Genomic DNA, 22,949 nt, shown 5'->3' with positions numbered 1-22,949 from the left:
ACCATATTTTTGTTCAGAAAATCCATAGTGTGAATGGGCCCTAAGATTGTCGTATCAGCACTTTTGGTGTTTCCCATTGGCTGAGAGGACTGGCCTTGGAAATGCATTATATTTTACCATCCCTATTTCTACCTTAGTGTTAAAGGGCTATTACAGGATTTCTTTTTATTCAGCCCTTGAGCCCATGATGCCAAATTATAATATATTATAATCTGCTTCTATTACCTCTATACGCCACTTTTTCCTGTTTTAATGCATAGCACCCACACCTGAAAGTAGTTTAAAGGGGTACTCCGGCCCTGAGACATCTTATCCCCTATCCAAAGGATAGGGGATAAGATGTCTCACCGCGGGGGTCCTGTCGCTGGGGACCCCACAATCTTGTATTTGCCACCCACCTGTTTGAGCTGCACGCCGAGGTGCCAGCTCACAAACAGCCGGATGGCGACCACGGGGCCGGAGTATCGTGACGTCACAACTCCGCCCCCATGTGATGTCAGCCCCGACCCCGCTATAGAGGGGGCGGGGGGGTGACGTCACACAGGGGCGGAGTCGTGGCCCCCGTGTGACTCACGTCTCCGCCCCCACGTGTGATGTCACCCCCAGCCCCTGCTATAGTGGGGGGGGTCAAGTCACACGGGGGCGGAGTCATGACATCACGATACTCCGGCCCCGTGGTCGCCACCCGACTGTTTGTGAGCTGGCACCTCGGTGTGTAGCTCAAACAGGTAGGTGGCAAATACAAGATTCTGGGGGTCCCCAGCGGCGGGACCCCCATGGTGAGACATCTTATCCCCTAGGAGCATGGCGCACAGTATTATAGCTTGGCATCATGGACTCAACAGTTGAAGAAAAAATAAATCTGAATACTCCTTTAAATTCTTTTTAATTTGAAGGGGTCTGCTAGAGAGACATCCCCGATGTCTGCATTCTGCTTATTGTAGAGATAGTAGATTGTAAGCTCTGCGTGGCAGGTACAAAGTAATGACCCCGGACACTGATACAGTGCATCGTATAAATGATGAGACAAAGAATAGTGTTTTGGAAGTGGAATTGAAATACCATCTGGGGTCACAAGGAGGTGTTGTAAGCAGTGGACACGGCGAGGAGACGAGCGTTCTCTAATCTCATTTGTATCATACTGTGCATGTAGCCATATGAAACTTCTCCTAGTTAAGGCTCTGCTCACTTCCGTTAATGTTAAATGGGTATAAATCAGCGAGCCCATTCATATCTGGAGCCGGTACACGACTATTACTCCTGAGGGATCCGGTGTAATCAGAGAGTTTTATATTAAGAAGATGAATGGCTGATGAGCACAGGCTGTAAAACTCCTCGAGATCTCTAAACATTGGCGCTTATTAACTCCTGAAAGATTACCTATGACAACCGGATCAATAGGACACTGATAGTAATCAGCATATCGGAGGCTGTCACTCTCACTAATGTGCTTAATGGTGGGAGGCGAGTAGCCAAAACGTGAAGCCTCAACACAGTGTTTCCCAACCAGGGTGCCTCCAGCTGTTGCAAAACTACAACTCCCAGCATGCCCGGACAGCCGAAGACATGCTGCGAGTTTTGCAACAGCTGGAGGCACCATGATTGGTAGGCACTGCCTTAAAGGAGAACTCCGGGATATGAAACTTATCCCCTAAACTAAGGATAGGGGATAAGTTTCAGATTGCGAGGGGTCCAGCTGCTGGGGCCGCCCACAATCTCCCGTACGGGGCCCTCGGCGCTTTGCTGAAATAGCGTGTTTCGACCACCGCATGACTCGGTGGCCAACACGTCCCCTCAATACATTTTTAAGGCAGAGGCGGAGACTGCCGAATGCAGCACTACGGCTGTCCCATAGAGATGTATTGAGGGGGCGTGTCGGCTGCTTGGACACGCCCCCTGGCTGCTGATTGCCGGGGCTCCGTATGGGAGATCGCAGGGGGCCCCAACTGTCAGACCCCCCGCGATCTGAAACTTATCCCCTATCCTTAGGATAGGGGATAAGTTTTCTTATCCCGGAGTACTCCTTTAAAGGGGTATTCTGGGATTTATTTATTTTTTATTTGACTATGCTACAGAGGCTGTAAGTAAAATTGTCTGTACCTGTGTTTTGATCTCGCAATTCTTATGTGATCTTTGCCCCGGTGTTTATTTTTAGCAGCATACAAAATTAGAATTGTCTCAGGTTTTCCCAGGTTGCAGTGCAGCCCGAGACATTACATCACTAGTCAGGTGTTAAAAGGGAGCCTGTCTTCTTCAATGGGTGGAGTGACCACTGGGCGGGAAGGAGATCATTTTCCAAAGGACTGCAGGGAATTGTAGTTTCATGAACAGCAGGCATAGCTCAGCTGTGCTGCACAGCGTGGGGTGACTGATGTGTGGGACGGAGAAAAGCGACCTCACACTTACAAACAAGGGAACCTGGGACTTGTAGTTGGAGGGAGGGAACTTTAACTGGATATAGCCATTTCATAAAAAGAAAGCAGCAACATTACAGTTGACTCACAACACAGCCATTTAGCCCGAAGACAAATCCTTCCTAAGCATGTCCATTACTGTCTGTCAGGAAAGTACTAAAGACACCTTATGGTGGATAACTTCTTTACCACCATGGTGACCAGCCGTCGTGCCCCCTTCCATAGACTTGCATTAAAGTGGCATGGCCGTGACCTCACATGGGGGTGTGGCTGACCCAAACAGCATGAAAATGCTGGCCAGTGGAGTACCCCTTTAAGGCTATCTCGTACCCAGTCCAGTGAAAATTCAGATATTCCGCTATGTTCCCTGGATGTTTTTCTTCTTACACGGTCAATTTTTCAGCTGAAGATTTTCTCTAAGGATTTCAAATTGCAAGAGTGTAAAACATTGTGTAGCTGCCAGTGCAGTGAAATCATTGTTCCAGAACCCTGATCAATATGCATAGACTTACACTTGCATAAGGGCAGAAATTTTGCAGCACCTTATTTATTAGAACAACATAAGATTTCTGTAATCTCCTTTAAGAATGTTACATTTCTTAAATACTAATATAATGAGTACTCAGCTTTGCCCAGTCTTCCTACCTAAACCTCCTCTTTTGACCTAATATATCTACCTTATATCCTGCCCCCTGCACTAACTATTCTCTGCACCCGGCAGAAAAAAAAAACACCTTTGCATAAGGGGCCGTGGGTTAGGGCTAATTTAACCATGAACTCCAAAGAAAAATTACTAGATACTCAAATAATGAAAAACATTACAAAATCTTTATTAAGCCAATACAAACATACATAAAAACTACATAAAAGAGTAGAGAAATGGCACAGTAACACCATGGATAGCATATACGGAGGGTAAACCAGTAGTTACATATAGGTAAACAGTCTAGGCAAAGAGTCTTCTCCAGGAGGCATAAGTACAACAAGTATTAAAAGAAGTAAGAGTATAATGAGGACATAAGCCAGACAGATATCACCAATGCCGTATAATACAATAGGTCTTACCCAGGGATATGCACAACCCCTACATATGTTTCGCTCCTTCGAGCTTCCTCAGGGGGCATATTTTTTTTTACATATAATTAACATGGGTACCATATTTTATAAAAAATATCTCCAGCCAATTGGAAGTTATGGTGGAACACAGCATACAGAGGTTGAGTTTCATATATATATATATATGTGTGTGTGTGTATATATTTCCGCCCGCAGCATACTATATTACCAAACAATTTATGTGTTTTGTGAAACTGTATTTGCAAAGCAATAAAGCAACCAGATAGAAACAAGAGTCAACCAGATAGAAATTTGGCAAAATAACACCTTTGTCATGGAAACCTAGAGGAGCTTTAAAGTATATGTTTTATATTGTTGTTGTTGTTTTTTTATTATTATTTAATTTATAAAAATATAATGCATAAAACTCCTTATAGTTCTATGGCAGTTGTCTCCAAACTGTGGCCCTTCAGCTATTGCAAAACTCCCATCATACCCAGTCAGTGTCCTCACTCTGCATGACGGATTTCCCTCCCTGAGTCTGCTGTGCAGGGCTGGGTCTCTTCATCCAATCACTGCAGGCTGCTCTGTAACCCCCCTCACAGTTTTCATGCTGTGGTCTGAAAGGACAGGAGTGAGCACAGAGGAGTGCTAGCTCACCCTCACTTCCTGTACTTTGTCCATGCCTGTGCTTCAGCTTGGACAAATTCTTTAAAAAGGTTAATGTTGTGCCAAGATGTACAATATATAAACAGTTTTTATATCTGACAGTGCTATTTGAAGCACCTTTTAGAATTTTTATTTTTTGCTTATGTCTTGGCACCAGATTTAGAGGTCTTGTGGAATCCATGCCTTGATGGGTCATTGTTTTGGTGACTTGAAGGGGACCTACAGAAAATGAGGTGGTTTTAATGTTGTGGCTGACTACTATGTATGAATGAATGTAGGATTTCTTCTGTCAGCACAATGTCAGTAAATGTTTCTGTTTCTGTCATTTTGTAGAGACATGTAGGAATGGTTAGTTTGCACGGTTAATATGAACGTTTCTATGCTGTGTTTCTTCTGCCCTAAATTGAGTAGAATTGGGAGCGCAGGTCTGTAGTGTAGAAAGCCTCGCTCTGAGACTCCATTCATATTTATGTGTCAGTCCTGAAGCCATTAATTGCTGCATTTTAATCGCTTATCTGAAAAGCACCTAAGGGCTTGTTCCAACCTGCATTTTACTGTGCACTTGTGATGCATTTATGCAAAGGAACAGCCCAGGAAAATCATATGCCGTGCACCTGGAGTGTTCCTTCTATAGCCATTGTATTTGTTCTGCATCCTTCTTGTTTTACCTTATATAAAAAAAGATTAGTGATGGTTTGCAAGTAGATAAATTGCATTTAAATGTGGGATTGTAGAATGTTTCTTTGTATTAGGTATTCAGCTATATTAATAAGTACTGCATTAAATGATTTTTTAACCTTTTTGGCCATTATATTACCCGTACATCCCTTTACGCTGTACGCAAGGTTTGGATGATGACTAGCTGTTATGATGTCTCCCATAGACTGCACACACAGAAGAGGGAATACTACTTCCCTATATCTCTATAGCACACCCTCCAAAGCTGTATGGAGGACATTATAGAATAGTACTAAGCAGTATAAGCTGTAAATCCAGCACTGGGATGAGTTATAACACTAACTAGAGCTTTGCGCTGTGTCTCTGTGTATCTCTAGCTGCAGATCCCACTTTTTCCAAAGAATCATAAAGGCAGTACCTGATTGGACTTAAAGGGGTTATCCAGGAAAAAACTTTTTTTTATATATCAACTGGCTCCAGAAAGTTAAACAGATTTGTAAATTACTTCTATTAAAAAATCTTAATCCTTTCAGTACTTATGAGCTTCTGAAGTTTAGGTTGTTCTTTTCTGTCTAAGTAATCTCTGATGACACGTGTCTCGGGAACCGCCCAGTTTAGAAGAGGTTTGCTATGGGAATTTGCTTCTAAACTGTGTGTTTCCCGAGACAGGTGTCATCAGAGATTACTTAGACAGAAAAGAACAACCTTCACTTCAGAAGCTCATAAGTACTGAAAGGATTAAGATTTTTTAATAGAAGTAATTTACAAATCTGTTTAACTTTCTGGAATCAGTTGATATATATAAAAAAGTTTTTTTTCTGGAATCCCCCTTTAAGTAGTTTTGCAGAGTGAATGATGAGTTTAAAAGGGTGGGGAGGAAAAAGAACTGGTCAGAGGAAAAAAGGTATTTGTTCTCTTATAAGATATATAACAAAGTTGTTGTTTTTTATATTCTATTTTAGATTCCTCCCTCAGTACTCCCTACTCACTTCACCAGACCACTGTGATGACATCCCCATACGTTGCACATATACATACTGCAGCCAATCACTGGTGGACATGTGTCACAGATTGAGAACTAGACCACAGGTGAGGAGATAGTGCAGCACTTCCAGCAAGGGACACTGGAACAGTGGGAAACTTAGAGATGAGTACAGCTTTTTTATTTTATTCCCTGATCCCTGCTCATAATTTTTTTTTTCTAGGAAACCCCTTTAATTGTTTTACTAAAGAATAGGGCTTTTAGTGTTAACTATCTGTATTTTGGTGTTCACTCTAGTGCTAAATACTATTGTTGCTATGAAATCTCTGTTAACACTATTGCCAACAGCTTGGTAGCCACATGCACAGACCTAAGAGCCACAAGTGTTTCCTGAACATGGGTCGCAGAACACTGTCAACACAAATTAGGTTATGATGTCGTAGAATAAACAAAAATAAAATGTTTAATAAACATTTGGCTTTGTACATCTTTTTTTTCAAAATATATACATTTGTTTACATATGGAATCTTTTAATAGTTCATATTACATTTACATTTTTAAACACTTTAAGTGCACCCCAGAAGAGAAAGTGCTTTTGAGGACCTTGTACTGTTGAAAGGATAAAGCAGTGGCTGAATGACAAACATCAGAGGATTGTAGTTAATGGAGTAATGTCAGCCACCGCCGCTCACTAATTAAAGGGGTACTCCGGTGGAAAACATTTTTTTTTTAAATCAACTGGTGCTAGAAAGTTAAACAGATTTGTAAATTACTTCTATTAAAAAAACTTTACCCTTCCAGTACTTTTCTTTTGGAATCTCTTTTTGTCTTGTCCACTGTGCTCTCTGCTGACATCTCTGTCCGTGTCAGGAACTGTCCAGAGCAGCATAAGTTGGCAATGGGGATTTTCTCCTGCTTTGGACAGTTCCTGATACGGGCATCAGGTGTCAGCAGAGAGCACTGTGGACAAGACAAAAAAGAAATTAAAAAAAGAAAAGAATTTCCTCTGTAGTATACAGCTGCTAAAAAGTACTGGAAGGGTAAATATTTTTTAATAGAAGTAATTTACAAATCTGTTTAACTTTCTGGCATCAGTTGATTTGAAAAAAAAAAAAAAAAAAAAAAGTTTCCATTTTTTTTCCCCCACATGTAGTGCATGCGCGGATAAGCCAACACCAGTCACTAGAGCAAGCTCCCTGCTGCGGCCAGGTAGCCCTGTGTGTCTGCTAATAGCAGATCTGCAGTGCTACAAGCACACACATAGGGCTACCTGGCCGCGGCAGGGAGCTCGCTGTAGTGACTGAATGAAATATGCTGCAGTGTGACCCTGCCCTTAAAGTTGCTGCAGACCCGGCTGTCTGTTCAAGAATCACTGAACGGTGGTGGCTGCGAGGACTGACACACCTGACATCAAGCTGAGGAGTGAAGCGTGAGGACCCGTGGATGTGGCACAGGGGGTGATAACGAGGGGTAATTAAAAAGGCACAGGGGGGATAAAAGGGGGAATGAGATGGTACAGAAGGGAAATCAGAGGGGAAGGATGCAGCAAAGTCGTGAAATGAAATGACATGGGGGGGATCAAGGGGGGGGGTTAATTGACACAGTGGGGATCAAGGAGGGAAATGTAGCGCATGGGGGGGGAATGAAATGGCAGAGGGGGTGATAAGGGGTGATGAATTGGCACAGAAGGCTATCAGCCACATTTGTAATGCTGATACGGGTAAAGGGTGTGCGTTGTAGGATCAGGGCTGTGGAGTCTAGGTCGAGGAGTTGGACGAAATTTTGGGTACCTGGAGTCGGAGTCGGCAAACAATGCACTGACTCCAACTCCTACTAAATTTAGATTGGAATAAAAAAATAAAAAAGCAAGTTTAAATGTCCCAATTCACAAAAAGTTATAATTAATGACTTCTCTACTGTAAGAATAAAGACCAATGCATGCAGTGCCTCACGTAACCGCAAAACGAACACGTTAAGTGACTGAAGAAGCTTTTCATGTGCTTTACTATATGGCACGCAACGCACAATTAGGAGCCGCAAGAAAGAAGCAGAGAAATAATCGGCAACTCACCACGGCCAGCTGAGTAAATCTTCTTTTATTTCATACTCACAAAAGTATCATATGGGAAGGGGGTAGTGGGGGGACACAGGATGGCGACCAAGCTCCGTTTCGCACGATGGTCGTGCTTCCTCCGGCCGGAGGAAGCACGACCATCGTGCGAAACGGAGCTTGGTCTCCATCCTGTGTCCCCCCACTACCCCATTCCCATATGATACTTTTGTGAGTATGAAATAAAAGAAGATTTACTCAGCTGACCGTGGTGAGTTGCCGATTATTTCTCTGCTTCTTTCTTGCGATTCCATGCACTATTGCTAGTCAGAGTACCACCTCCAGCAGTCCCAGTCCTGGTCTGCCGTTTCATCACCGTTCTGCACCTGGCGGGGAAGTAGTGCCGTGCTGTCTATCTATGAACTGTGTCTATCTACACAATTAGGAGCGGCAATACTTATACTTTCCATAGTGTTGTGTTCTGCTGTTACAGGGAACCCATGGGTAACCTAGCCTCTCACTGATAAAGGATTAAGTAAATATGTTTTTGCAGGACTAGAGACACTTGTATAAGTGAAGGGAATGGAGGGTCAATAATTCAAGACTGAAGCTGTTATCCACTGGAAAAACTGCTGCCATTCAGCTAAGGCTATAAAAACTTGTAAACTCTGATTGTTAGCTTAAACTTTAACCCCTTAAGGACCGGGGTTTTTTCCGTTTTTGCATTTTCGTTTTTTGCTCCTTGCCTTTAAAAAATCATAACTCTTTCAATTTTGCACCTAAAAATCCATATGATGGCTTATTTTTTGCGCCACCAATTCTACTTTGTAATGACGTCAGTCATTTTGCCCAAAAATCTACGGTGAAACGGAAAAAAAAATCATTGTGCGACATAATTGAAAAAAAAACGCAGTTTTGTAACTTTTTGGGGCTTCCGTTTCTACGTAGTACATTTTTCGGTAAAAATGACACCTTATCTTTATTCTGTAGGTCCATACGATTAAAATTGATACCCTACTTATATAGGTTTGATTTTGTCGTACTTCTGGAAAAAATCATAACTACATGCAGGAAAATTAATACGTTTAAAATTGTCATTTTCTGACCCCTATAACTTTTTTATTTTTCCGTTTCCATATATGCTGCTCAGGACAGTTCCTAAAATGGACAGCAGAGAGCACCGTGGTCATGACATCAGAGAAATCTAAAAAGAAAAGCATTTCCTCTGTAGTATATATAGCCCCTAAAAAGTACATTAAGGAGTAAGATTTTTTTTTATAGAAGTAATATACAAATCTGTTTAACTTTCTGGCACCAGTTGATTTAAAAAAAAAGTTTCTACTGGAGTACCTCTTTAAGCTCAGGGATAAGATCTTATTCTAAGGCCCTGTTCATATGACAGAGTTTCTGGATGGAATCTGCTTGCAGCAGCCTACCATACATTTTTGCTAAGTTCTCACGTTAGAAGTTTTGTTGCCGGAACTTCTAGCACGGAACATCTTTACTCTTGCAGCAGAATCCCTCAGAGAAGTGGCCCCCATCAATGAGATGACGCTTATGTCTGCTTTAGATTGGCGCAGACTATTATGCCTTTATCTGCAGATTTTAAACACCACCATTTTTTTACACACATATATATATATATGTATGTACATATAGTTAAAATGATGGTGACATTTAAAAACTAAAAATCTTGTTTTCTGTCTCCAGTGTAATAGGAATCTTCTGTAAACTACTGCCAATTGCGGCTAATGTTTGCCAATGACAATCATGGCGTCTTCACATCGACGTGACGATTTTCCCTTTTTAAACATGGCGACATGTCCGTTGCCCTTTTCCTTCCCCAATCTTCCGGCTACGAACTAATTGGTTCCGCCAGTCACTCTATCCCGTGAGTCCCCCGTACGATGTAACCCGGCCCGGGCCGGGATGCTGTTACTTGGCTACGAGCAGCCTCAGGACATGGATAGCCAGGCGTTGGTCATCCGGATCCGCATTCCTGATGGCGGCGCCGTGGACTGGACCGTACAGCCGGCCACACAGCTGCTGTTTCGGGATATCCTGGTAAGAAAGGCCAGAGGGAGGGAAGACGTAAAGTGTGATGCCACTGACGTCACGGCTGCTGGAGGTGTTGTGTTCCTGTTCTTACCTAAAATGCCCCCTGTACACCTCCTTAAATGTGTGCACACTGTGGTAGAGTGTCCAGATGCCATAGTGCCCCCTATATCAATGCCAACCACAATGCAATGGCAGTCACAGCAGCCCCCTTTATCAAAGAGCACAAATCTGCAACACACAGACCAGTGGTTTCCAACCAGTGTGCCTCCAGCTGTTGCAAAACTACAACTCCCAGCATGCCCAGACAGCCGTTGGCTGTCCGGGCATGCTGGGAGTTGTAGTTATGCAACAGCTGGAGGCACACTGGTTGGAAACCACTACTATAGTCCATGTGTAACCATACTTCCAAAGGCTGTCTGGGCATGCTGGGAGTTTTAGTTTTGCAACAGCTGGAGGCACCCTGCTTGGGAAAAACTATCAGAGGCACAATGTCATAGGAAGCCAGAGAATAAGAGAGAAACTGCAGACTTCTTGTTGCAAAACTACAACTGTCTGGGCATGCTGAGAGTTGTAGTTTTGCAACAGCTGGAGGTCCATAGTTTGGAAACCTTCTGTAGGAAAACCATACAAACTCTATGAAGATAACAATAGTGTTTTATAAGCCTTTGTTCACACTTACAGGCTTTGCAGCACCTTTACTTTGTGCTGTTTTGACTAATATCCAGTTGCGTGTTTCCAAAGAGCAGTATTCCCCCAACCTTTGGCTCCTCTGCTGTTTCAAAACTACAACTCCCAGCATGCTCAGACGGCCTTCGGTTAGGGAACACTGCTGTAGAGGATGTTCTAAGAAGATTTGTTAAAGCATTAGTGTCATTTGAAAAAACTTTAAAAATGTCAAAAGAGTAGAGACGCACCTCATCGCAGTCATTCACTATTCACTCCCCAGCTGTCAATCAAATCCAGTTTGGCCAACAGTGGCCGGCCAGGGAGTGAAGAGCCCTGCTGCGCACTTTATTCGCTTCTAACTCGCAATTGCAGTGGGTCTCCGGAGACTTGGTGCGATCTAAACTTTTGCCAAAAGTTTTTGTTTAAATGACTGAAACGCTTCAGTAAAAAAAAAAAAAAAAAAAACTGCATAAACAATTGTGGTAAAATTTTACCAGATTTTTGCTGCGTTTTTCTACAATCAATAGTAAGGCTCTGTGCAGACGGCGTCTGAGCCCTATGTATACTATGGCAGTATTTCCCAAACGGAGTCTACAGCTGTTGCTAAACTACATGGTCCAGAATGCCCGGACAGTCTTTGACCGTTCGGGCATGCTTTAAGTTATAGTTTTGCGACTGCTGGAAGTTGTAGTTTTGCTGGAAGCTCCCGGTTTGGGTAACACTGGTGTATGGTGGCGTTCATTCGCTTTCTCTCCTGATTCCTCCATACTTAGAAACACTTGACTGAGGGTCTATTCACATGGTGGGATTCTGCCTGAAATGAAAGCCCAATACACTTCTATAGGATTCCGCACTCCGGTTGACACTTCGGAAATCATCAGTGTGAACGGGAGTGCGGAATCCCATAGAAGTGTATTGGGCTTTCATTTCAGGCAGAATTCCGTCGTGTGAATACATCCTGAGTGTGCTGAGTAGAGAGAGGAGGGGTAAGCTGCTGCCAGGCTTCTCTGGTGACTACTTTTCTTACATGAACAAAACGGTCTGGCAGTTGAAATCCAACATGCCCAGTCTCCCCCCTGCTATGTTCAGCTGAATTTTTTAAATAGTACCTGTCATTTAAAACGGGTACTGTCCGGAGGACCTGTAGCTGGGGAGTGAAGTGCACTACCACATGCCTTTCCCCGCTTGTTATCCAGATCAGTCGGAGTCTTAGCGTTTAGCCCCTGGACCAGTTATTCCCAACCAGGGTGCCTCCAGCTGTTTCAAAACTACAACTCCCAGCATGCCCAGGCATGCTGGGAGTTGTAGTTTTGCAACAGCTGGAGGCACCCTGGTTGGGAAACACTGGTCCGGATGATCAAAACTTTTCAAAGTGTGTGTCAAAAGCCTTTTTTTTTTTTTTTCTTTAATAAAATCACAGGGACACACAACCCATAAGGCCCCATTCACCCAGCAATGGCACATGTCCTTTTGGGCTTTGTGCTAGTTTGTGTCCGCAATTTTTCTTTCAGCTGTATAGGAATTACCAGCAGTCTGAGCTTTCTTATACAGCGGGCCAAAACTTATACCACATGATGATTTTTTTTTTATTATTATTTTTTTTAATACAATTAGCGTCTATAGGTCACATTTTGTCTTTATATGTCCATACAGAGGCATATGTTAGCGCCTTCCCAGTACAAAAGACTTGAATGCTGTGTGCACAGATCACAATGCCGCTCCCCGCTGCACCCCTAGACTTCTCTGACCTTGGCTTATCCCTGCCAGAACTATAGGATCAGGTGGTGAAAATACAACATGTCCGACCCTTCTCTCCAACAATGTCATCTATTGGCAATGAGTCGGATGGCCGACACCTTATGAATAAATGGACAGCTGGATGTAACCACTCTCCTTGTCAAAGACACTTGTCCACTTACATTTTGACACTGTCATAGGTGACCAGGTGAAGGGTCACACCCAGTTGACTATTTATTCATATATTTCCAAGAGGAATAACCGCAGGACGTAATGTCAATGATGCTCCAGAATTTCTATTTCCTGGTAAGCAGAAGGATTTACTATTATAGACCAGTTCTTTTGGGTGGAAATAAATGTTCTGTAAAATGTTTTACTGTTGTCCTCTTTATGTTTCCTTTTTCTAGGATGTGATCGGGCAGGTTCTCCCTGACGCCACCACTACAGCCTTTGAATGTGAGAAGTATATTCTTGTCTTCAGTTTAGAAGCTTTGATATTTAGGCACAAAACAGAAGTCCATCCACAACTTATCACATGTTGTAGAGACATGACAAATGTTTTGATCGGTCGGGGTCTGAGTGTTCAGACCATGACCAATACCTAGAACTAGTCAGGAGAAGAGCGCACTAAGTAAGACAAACTTACCATTTAGGTCTATGGGATTGTCTCGATCAGCCCCGCTTGTTCTTAAAATGGGTCTTGATATTAACACTCAGACCCCCAACAATCAAAACCTTTGACATGTTTTAAGGACATGTCAAAAGTTTTTTTTTTTTTAAAGCATCTGGTACACTCTAAGGGGACCCATTTTCTGAACCTTTGGTGGCTGAACTACTATTAGCTGTAGGAGTGGCCTGAAGATTCAGGCAAACCGCCTGATGATTACCAAATTCAACAGAGAAGGGCAATTATAGTGTTCAGTTACATGAAACAAGCTTTATACTTGTGTTATATATCAGAAAACTAGGAGATCCTAGTCCCAGCGGTCAGACCTCCCATGATCAGCTATTTATCCCCTATCCTGTCGAAAAGGAATAAGTTCGTTTTCACTTCACAACGCTTTAAAGGGGTACTCCCGTGGAAAACCTTTTTTTTATTTTTTAAATCAACTGGTGCCAGAAAATAAAACAGATTTGTAAATCACTTCTATTAAAAAATCTTAATCCTTCCAGTACTTATTATCTGCTGAATACTACAGAGGAAATTCTTTTCTTTTTGGAACACAGAACTGTCTGCTGACATCACGAGCACAGTGCTCTCTGCTGACATCTCTGCCCATTTTAGGAACTGTCCAGAGCAGCATATGTTTGCTATGGGGATTTTCTCCTACTCTGGACAGTTCTTAAAATGGACAGAGATGTCAGCAGAGAGCACTGTGCTCGTGATGTCAGCAGAGAGCACTGTGTTCGTGATGTCAGCAGAGAGCTCTGTGTTCCAAAAAAAAAAAAAAAAAAATTTCCTCTCTAGTATTAACTTTCTGGCATCAGTTGATTTAAAAAAAAAAAGTTTTCCACAGGAGTACCCCTTTAAGCTGTAGTACAACTATAACTCCCCGCATATATGGAAAGCCAACAGCTCTTTTCCCCTCAATCATGGTCGGAAGAGAAGCAGTAAGAGCAGTTCAGTGCTGGGGCTCCTGTCACTACAGGCCTCATAGGTTTTACATTGTGTGCACTTCTAGTAGGTATGTCACTTCACCAACACAGGACATACCTGTTTGAAGAATATTGCCCATACTGTTAAACAGTTTATGTGGTTTACAGCCAATGGCAGATTACAGACTGAGTCACGTGATTGTGGAATCTAATGGATGAGTTGTGTTTTTTGCATCACAGGAATAGAAAAACATCATGGAATCTGTGTTAAATCCTTCATACAATTGACTGTTCTTCCCATCAGACATGATGCATGTCCTAGTGTTGACTGATCGGCGTCTGCCACACACATAACGTCCACCCAGAACTTTTTCGGGTAGATATTCTGCCGTCTGAATGGGCCCTAATTGAACTGTGAATCTTGTTTAGTTGATTTTGGCATCATACGACTGCATTTTTGCATTCATATAAAGTCTCAGCCTGACCATGGGCCTAGTAAGCTGTCAGTTCAGCTCTTCAGGAGTTGTATGGATGCAAAAATGCAGGCAAATTGAGCCCATGTGAAACCAGCCTTAACTGGATGTATCAGGATTACAGGCTGGCTGGTTATGTAAGGTAGTATTCACATCTGCAACAGGAGAAAAAAGGGCAGCATCCAGAATATAAAGTAAAATGTCGTCCAACATGATGAAAACCCAACAAAGTTATTGAGGTCTGTCAGACACTGTCCATGTTGGATTGGAAATGATCCAGCACTGTTTTCATCTTTGTTGTGTTGCTCTTATGATGAAGCAGAGCAATGGAAACAACTACGTATATATATTAACAGGTCCTAATACATGGATGTCATGTCTGGGCAGGGAAAGAGTGCAGCCCTGAACTCACCCACAGCCTCTATCCCTGCCTACTTGAGTTCCCACAACCATGGTGCCAGTCCCTTCCTAAATAAGTGAGGGCAGTCAGTAGTCATAACAAATAACAGATAAAAGGTCGGGGAACAGCTGGAGGCACACAAACTGACAGAAAATAACCTAAGCACACACACACACTTATTCGTAGTCGACAAGCCGACTCCAAGCCAAGAGGGAACAAAGTACAATAATGGAGTAACTAGGAAAAGTCAAAAAGCCAAGAGTCACAGAAAACCAGAATAAACTGTAGAGTAAGAGGTTGCTAGGTCAGTTACTTAGAACTATCACAAGCAGGGAATGACTGGAACAGGCCTCCTTATATGCCTGAGCTGCAACCAGGAGGACTCTAATTGGCTCAGCAAGCTGAACCAGACCCAGGAGCGCAGAGGTGTCGTTCCAGCAACCAAAACAAACAGGGCTAGAAAGCATTAACCCTACGGGTTCTGGCAAAACCAGTTATCACAATGGAGAGGCAGGACACAATAATGAAAGCCAGAATCTGGTTGCTATGGGGAACTGCTCCATTTACTGCTGCACTATATTTAATACATGAAGCTCGCCATCTGCGGTTCACAAGGCTGTATAATCTCTGAAGGCCGCGGTTGTGTATTCTTTGAGTAACAGGGTAGTGTCTTTACAGACTTTAAATTATGGTTCAGCATGTGTGGGTTACGCACTCTGTCTATACTCCATCTAGGAGGGGAAAATCTATAGGTGGCGTCAGGTCACACAATATCAATTAGTTTGGTCCCTCCGACATTGTGAATATTTACTGCAGCGCTGTGAGAGTTTTAATCTAAGTTTTTACTGCATCGCTTTTTTTTTTTTATATGTACTAGATTTTATTAGGTGACCTCCTGGGCAGCTCCTAGAAATTTCTGGTGGAAACCGAAACCGTAAAAAGAAATAGGTTGTGCAGCTATCTGTATAGAAATGCTGTGAAGCGCAAGGTGGAACCGCAGTTAAGCCGCTTCGCTGAAGTCGCTTTGCCCAGCTAGACTACCTTACGTTAGGTTTAGGTGTTTTGTTTTATGTGCATGGTGTGTGTTTTTAGCACTTTTTTGGCATCTTTGTGCAAATGATGTTTCTATTGGGATGTTAGGATTGGCGTCACACTTCATTTATGATTACAATTTTTCTGGTAGCGCCTGCTGGAACTGTGCGTAATGGTCCCTGGTCTCGAAAAACAGGGATTTAGGCCTTTTTTTGGGGTTTTTTTTTTGTTAGGGCTGTAGCTGGACTGTGGTGACGTGTTTTCGGATCACATCAAAATTGAGTAGAAGAGTCTCACATGTGACTTTATATCTGACCTGGTTGCATGTGATCAATAATTGCAGAAGCGTGAAGCCATTTTTACAAGCCCTAGTAAAAGAAATTTCAATCCTATAAAGCGATGTGATTTTTCGGATGACCAGTGAGGGTCTGACCTCTGATACTCCCACAGTCCTAAAAATGAGGGGACTGCAGCACCTGGTCATGTGGGGAACTGTATTTTTCCCCATTCTCTTGCAGGGAATAAAAGCCGTTCTCAATATCAAAAGGCATACTCCCACTGCTCATAAAGTGAAGGCTTATCCTAGATATAGGCTATAACAGTGTTTCCCAACCAGGGTGCCTCCAGCTGTTGCAAAACTACAACTCCCAGCATGCCCTGGACAGCCTTAGGCTTTCCGGGCATGTTGGGAGTTGTAGTTTTGCAACAGCTGTGGGCACCCTGGTTGGGAAACACTGGGCTCATAAAGTGAAGGCTTATCCTAGATATAGGCTATAACAGTGTTTCCCAACCAGGGTGCCTCCAGCTGTTGCAAAACTACAACTCCCAGCATGCCCGGACAGCCTAAGGCTGTCGGGCATGCTGGGAGTTGTAGTTTTGCAACAGCTGGAGGCACCCTGGTTGGGAAACACTGGGCTCATAAAGTGAAGGCTTATCCTAGATATAGGCTATAACAGTGTTTCCCAACCAGGGTGCCTCCAGCTGTTGCAAAACTACAACTCCCAGGATGCCCGGACAGCCTAAGGCTGTCCGGGCATCCTGGGAGTTGTAGTTTTGCAACAGCTGGAGGCACCCTGGTTGGGAAACACTGGGCTAATAAAGTGAAGGCTTTTCCTAGATATAGGCTATAACAGTGTTTCCCAACCAGGGTGCCTCCAGCTGTTGCAAAACTACAACTCCCAGCATGCCCCGACTGCCTAAGGCCGTCAGTGCATGCTGGGAGTTGTAGTTTTGCAACAGCTGGAGGCACCCTGGTTGGGAAACACTGGGCTCAAAAAGTGAAGGCTTATCCTAGATATAGGCTATAACAGTGTTTCCCAACCAGGGTGCCTCCAGCTGTTGCAAAACTACAACTCCCAGCATGCCCGGACAGCCTAAGGCTGTCCGGGCATGCTGGGAGTTGTAGTTTTGCAACAGCTGGAGGCACCCTGGTTGGGAAACACTGGGCTATAACTTGCTAGCTGTTCCATATAGAGGAGAGTGGAGAAGAGGTAAAACTAATCTGAATTTTCGGTACGTATTTTGCATGTTATTGCAGCTGCTTAACAGGCGGAACCCTTCATGATAAATGCCCAGACTTTCCTGGCCCCTCCTCTCATCTCAGAGTGACAGCTGTAGCATCCAATCAGGGGGCGACAAGAGCGGTCACTCTGAGGAATGGCCAGGGAAGCTATGTGGGCACTTAGTATGAAGGGGCCGCCTTCTAGGCACCAGCAGTGCCCAAGACACTTCATGGTGTGTGTGTTTTTTGTTTACAGTTTTTCTTTTTATCTGTATAATGCTGTAAATGTGCTTTTGTTTCTTATATTTCCTTTCAACCGTTTCCTATTGTAGATGAAGATGAAGACGGTGACCGGATTACAGTCAGGAGCGATGAAGAGATGAAGGCTATGTTGTCCTATGTAAGTTATTCTGACCAATGACACCATGAAATTTTCAGTCGGTTTTTCTGGTATTAACATCTAGTGGGTAACATGTTTTTTAGGGGTACATGAAACTGCAAAAATATTTTTTACGATATGTAATGTTCTGTATGTTGGGGTAAACTTCAAGCATGACGCATACAAGCCCTAAACACAGTGGGGGAGATTTATCAAAACCTGTGCAAAGGAAAGGTTGCCCAGTTGCCCATAGCAACCAATCAGATCGCTTCTTTCATTTTGCAGAGGCCTTGTTAAAAATGAAAGAAGCGATCTGATTGGTTGCCATGGGCAACTCAGCAACTTTTCCTCAGAGCGCGTTTTGATAAATCTCCCCCAATGTGAACAGTTCAAAAGTATGGGAACAATTCATGGGCTGCTTTTTTAAGCTAAATAGTACAGTATAGGCCATTCTTAAAAAATAAAGTAGAGGCTCTGGTGCAAGTGCAGTAAGTTAGTGAAGTAGAACTTTTGTCCCCTTACACTATAGAGTCTCATATGTGATTTAAAGGGGTATTCCAGGAATTTTTCTTTTATTTGACTATGCTACAGGGGCTGTAAAGTTAGTGTAGTTCATAATATAGTGTCTGTACCTGTGTGTGACGGTTTTCTCACAATTCTTATGTGATTTTTACTCCAATATTTATTTTTAACAGCATACAAAATGACTGCGGTCTCAGATTTTTCCCAGGTTGCAATGCGGCCGAGACCTGACTCACTAGTCAGCTGATGACAGGGGGCCTGTCTGCTTCAATGGGTGGAGAGAGCAATCTGCAACTAATGCAACAGCTGTTGGCACACTGATTGAAAACCACAGGTCTTTTGAATGGATGCAGCTCATTTATGTTTCAATGGGTAGGGTGGCTGATGTGTGAGAGGGAGGAAAATTGAATTGTAGGATTTGTAGTCAAAGAAGAAAAGTCAAACAGGAAATACCAGTTCGCAAAAAGCTAGCCACAGTGTTATGGTGATCTCACAACATAGCCATTTAGTCCCAAGACAAGCGCAGATCCTTCCTAATCATGAACATTACTGTCTGCCAGGTACATACTAAAATCACCTTATGGTGGAGAACCCCTTTAACTTCACTCTGACTCCTTTTCCCCTTGTACTATAGCTCTTAAACAAAGGGAAATAATATCAGGCTGCATCACACAGGACACCCTACAAAATCTGCGAACAACTGAGACAGGTCATGTGATCAGTGAAGTGTTACAGTCTATGGATTTATCTACTACTGTATATGATGGCTCTTCCTGGTCCCATAGAGATAGCAGCAGCATTTTATTAAAGGGATACTTCTCTGGAAAACATTATTTTTTAAATCAACTGGTGCCAGAAAGTTAAACAGATTTTTAAATTACTTCTAAATAAAAATCTTAATCCTTCCAGTACTTATCAGCTGCTGTATGCTCCACAGGAAGTTATTTATTTTCTGTCTGACAACAGTGCTCTCTGCTGACACCTCTGTCCATGTCAGGAACTGTCCAGAGCAGGAGAGATTTGCTGTGGGGATTTGCTCCTACTCTGGACTGTTCCTGATACAGAAAGAGGTGTCAGCAGAGAGCACTGTGGTCAGACAGAAAAGAAATTAAAAAACTTCAAAGGTGTCAGCTCTCTGCTGACACCTCTGTCTATTTTAGGAACTGTCCAAAGTAGGAGCAAATCCCCGTAGCAAACCTCTTGTGCTCTTGACAGTTCCTGACATGGACAGAGGTGTCAGCAGAGAGCACTGTGGTCAGAAAATAAATTCAAAAAGAAAAGAACTTCCTGTGGAGAATATAGCAGCTGATAAGTAATGGAAGGATTAAAGGGGTTATCCAGGAAAACTTTTTTTTTATATATATATATATCAACTGGCTCCAGATTTGTAAATTACTTCTATTAAAAAACCTTAATCCTTTCAGTACTTATGAGCTTCTGAAGTTTAGGTTGTTCTTTTCTGTCTAAGTGCTCTCTGATGACACGTGTCTAGGGAACCGCCCAGTTTAGAAGAGGTTTGCTATGGGAATTTGCTTCTAAACTGGGCGTTTCCCGAGACACGTGTCATCAGAGATTACTTAGACAGAAAAGAACAACCTTAACTTCAGAAGCTCATAAGTACTGAAAGGATTAAGATTTTTTAATAGAAGTAATTTACAAATCTGTTTAACTTTCTGGAGCCAGTTGATAGATATAGATATATATATATATATATATATATATATATGTATATGTTTTTTTCCTGGAATACCCCTTTTAAGATTTTTATATGCATATTTATATATAATATACAAATCTGTTTGACTTTCTGGCACCAGTTGATTTAATAAAAAAAAAAAAAAAAAAAAGTATTCCGCTGAAGTACCCCTTTAAGTTCAACTGGCACCAGAGAGTTAAACGAATTTGTAAATTACTTCTATTAAAAATTCTTAATCCTTTCAGTACTTATGAGCTGCTGAAGTTGAGTTGTTCATTTCTGTCTAAGTCCTCTCTGATGACACGTGTCTCGGGAACTGTCCAGAGTAGAAGCAAATCCCCATAGCAAACCTCTTCTACTCTTCTGTGCAGTTCCTGAGACAAGCAGAGATGTCAGCAGAGAGCACTGTTGCCAGACAGAAAAGAACAACTCAACTTCAGCAGCTGATAATTATTGGAAGGAGTAAGATTTTTTAATAGAAGTCATTTACAAATCTGTTTAACTTTATGGAGCCAGTTGATATATATATATATATATATATATATATATATATATATATATATATATATATATATTAAAAAAAGTTTTTCACTGAATACCCCTTTTAAGGTCTAAGACAGTGCTTCCCAACCAGGGTGCCTCCAGCTGTTGAAAACTACAACTCCCAGCATGCCCGGACAGCCGAAGGCTGTCTGGGCATGCTGGGAGTTGTAGTTTTCAACAGCTGGAGGCACCCTGGTTGGGAAACACTGGTCTAAGGGGATAAAGGTTGATCAAACCAGCCAGTTTACTTTGGATTGACCTATGACCTCATCATACTCTTCGTGTTATGAGATGTATTCCTGAATGCCTGTTCTTTGGTTAACGCAGGTGAAAAGCTGCGGCCTTTATGTCTTGTCGGTGCTGCTATTGTCTTGTTATAATCTGTCCAATTGCAGCGGGTTGAAAAGTTGTACTCCGCAGGACTTGTCGGAATCCGATGTGTAACTCTGCTGTGTGATCTCTTCTTGGCTCCGTCTACCTGTGTGTCTGTGTGTAGTCATCCTTTACTGTCTGTATTCCAGCTCCTTGTCAGGTCCTGGAGATACAAATGATCTCTTATGACTTGGAGGTTCAGGGTCTCGCTTGATGTTTTTTAATGTGAACAACACATTAGGAATAATCTCTCTTAATGACTTGTGCATTAGGTATCGTGCCGGATAAATGAACTATCAATTTCTAAGCTTTTTTTATGCAGTACTTAAAGTTACGCCTCATTGGTAATTAACCCCCTCCAGGCTGTCAGCTGCCTCTTCTCATTCCGATGGGATTGCACTAACTTAAGTCTACTTCTGAAGTGTATCCACACATACTATAAAGTGAGGATGACAAGAAATGATGATAAACTTGCTGTGTTTGCAGTACTTTGCACCACCAGTGACTCGGTTTTGCGGGCAGCATGACGTCACTTCTCTTATTTCCATGTTGCGAGTGTAAAAAATCATGCACAGAAAATTCTGCACCACAGATAACCATGAAAGGGGTTATCCAGGAAAAAACTTTTTTTTATATATATATATCAACTGGCTCCAGAAAATTAAACAGATTTATAAACTACTTCAATTAAAAAATCTTAATCCTTTCAGTACTTATGAGCTTCTGAAGTTGAGTTGTTCTTTTCTGTCTAAGTGCTCTCTGATGACACCTGTCTCGGGAACCGCCCAGTTTAGAAGCAAATCCCCATAGCAAACCTCTTCTAAACTGGGCGTTTCCCGAGACACGTGTCATCAGAGAGCACTTAGACAAGAAAAGAATAACTCTACTTCAGAAGCTCATAAGTACTGAAAGGATTAAGATTTTTTAATAGAAGTAATTTACATATCTGTTTAACTTTCTGTAGCCAGTTGAGATATATATATATATATATATATATATATATATATATATATATATATAAAAATGTTTTCCTGGATAACCCCTTTAACCACTTAAGGACCTAGGGCGTATGGATACGCCTTGACGTCCTGGTACTTAAGGACCCAGGGCGTATCCATACGCCCGTGGGAATTTCTGTCCCCGCCGCGCGCCGGGCGGGGACCGGGCCGGGGTGACTGCTGATATCAATCAGCAGGCACCCCGTGCAAATGCCCAGGGGGGTCATCGGCGATCGGCGCAAATCGCAAGTGAATTCACACTTGCGATTTGCGCCGATTCCGGGTCATACGGGTCTATTGTGACCCGGAATAGAAGGGGGATCGCGGTTGTCTAAGACACCCACGATCCCCCTGTAGGCATAGGAGTGAGGTGGCAGGGTTGCCACCCCTCCTATCCCTGCTATTGGTCTGCTATTGATCGTCAGAGGCGACGACCAATAGCAGACCGGGGGAGGGGGGGTTAACTTTCGTTTTCCCCGTCCTGCCCTCCCACAAGAGGCGGGGCAGAACGGGGAACCGAAGGGGACCGGGAGCCAACGTCCACTTACCCGTCCGGAGGCTGCGGCGACGTTGATCGGCGGGCGGCGTCACGTGCGTCTGAAGAGGACGGCTCCCAGGATCCTACGGAAGCCGGTAAGTAGATCTGGAGGGCTACAGTCTGAGACCGTGGTCTCTAACTATAGCCCTCCAGATGTTGCAAAACTACAACTCCCAGCATGCCCAGACAGCTGTTTGGGCATGCTGGAATATGTAGTTTTGCCACAGCTGGAGGGCTGCAGTTTGAGACCACTATACAGTGGTCTCTAAACTATATCCCTCCAGATGTTGCAAAACTACAACTCCTAGCATGCCCACATAGCTGTTTGTTGTCTGGACATGCTGGGAGTTGTAGTTTTGCAACATCTGGAGGTCCACAGTTTGGAGATCACTGTGCAGTGGTCTAAAAACTGTAGCTCTCCAGATGTTGCAAAACTGCAATTCCCAGCATGCCCAGAAAGCAAACAGCTGTCTCGGCATGCTGGGAGTTGTAGTTGGGTACCTCCAGCTATTGCATAACTACATCTCCCAGCATGCCCTTCGGTGATTAGTACATGCTGGGAGTTGTAGTTTTGCAACAGCTGGAGGC

General features: G+C 43.0%; 1 protein-coding gene across 5 annotated transcripts in view; it reads left to right on the top strand.

Moving 5' to 3' along the window:
* Nucleotides 1-9,644: 9,644 nt before the first annotated feature.
* Nucleotides 9,645-22,949, top strand: part of MAP2K5 (mitogen-activated protein kinase kinase 5) — a 178,019-nt gene continuing 164,714 nt past the window's right edge. For 2 of the 5 annotated variants that reach the window (XM_056571650.1, XM_056571651.1), the window contains exons 1-3: nucleotides 12,406-12,617; nucleotides 12,719-12,767; nucleotides 17,646-17,713. In XM_056571650.1, coding sequence (XP_056427625.1) covers nucleotides 12,585-12,617; nucleotides 12,719-12,767; nucleotides 17,646-17,713 — 150 coding nt within the window. In that variant the 5' untranslated portion in view covers nucleotides 12,406-12,584. Of the gene's footprint in view, nucleotides 9,915-12,405; nucleotides 12,618-12,718; nucleotides 12,768-17,378; nucleotides 17,547-17,645; nucleotides 17,714-22,949 lie in introns of those variants that run through there. The other 3 variants (XM_056571649.1, XM_056571648.1, XM_056571652.1) reach the window with 3 other exon arrangements.

This window comes from Hyla sarda, chromosome 4 (genome assembly GCF_029499605.1).
Source record: "Hyla sarda isolate aHylSar1 chromosome 4, aHylSar1.hap1, whole genome shotgun sequence".
Classification (NCBI taxonomy): Eukaryota; Metazoa; Chordata; class Amphibia; order Anura; family Hylidae; genus Hyla; species Hyla sarda.
This window is presented reverse-complemented; position numbering and strand designations above follow the sequence as displayed.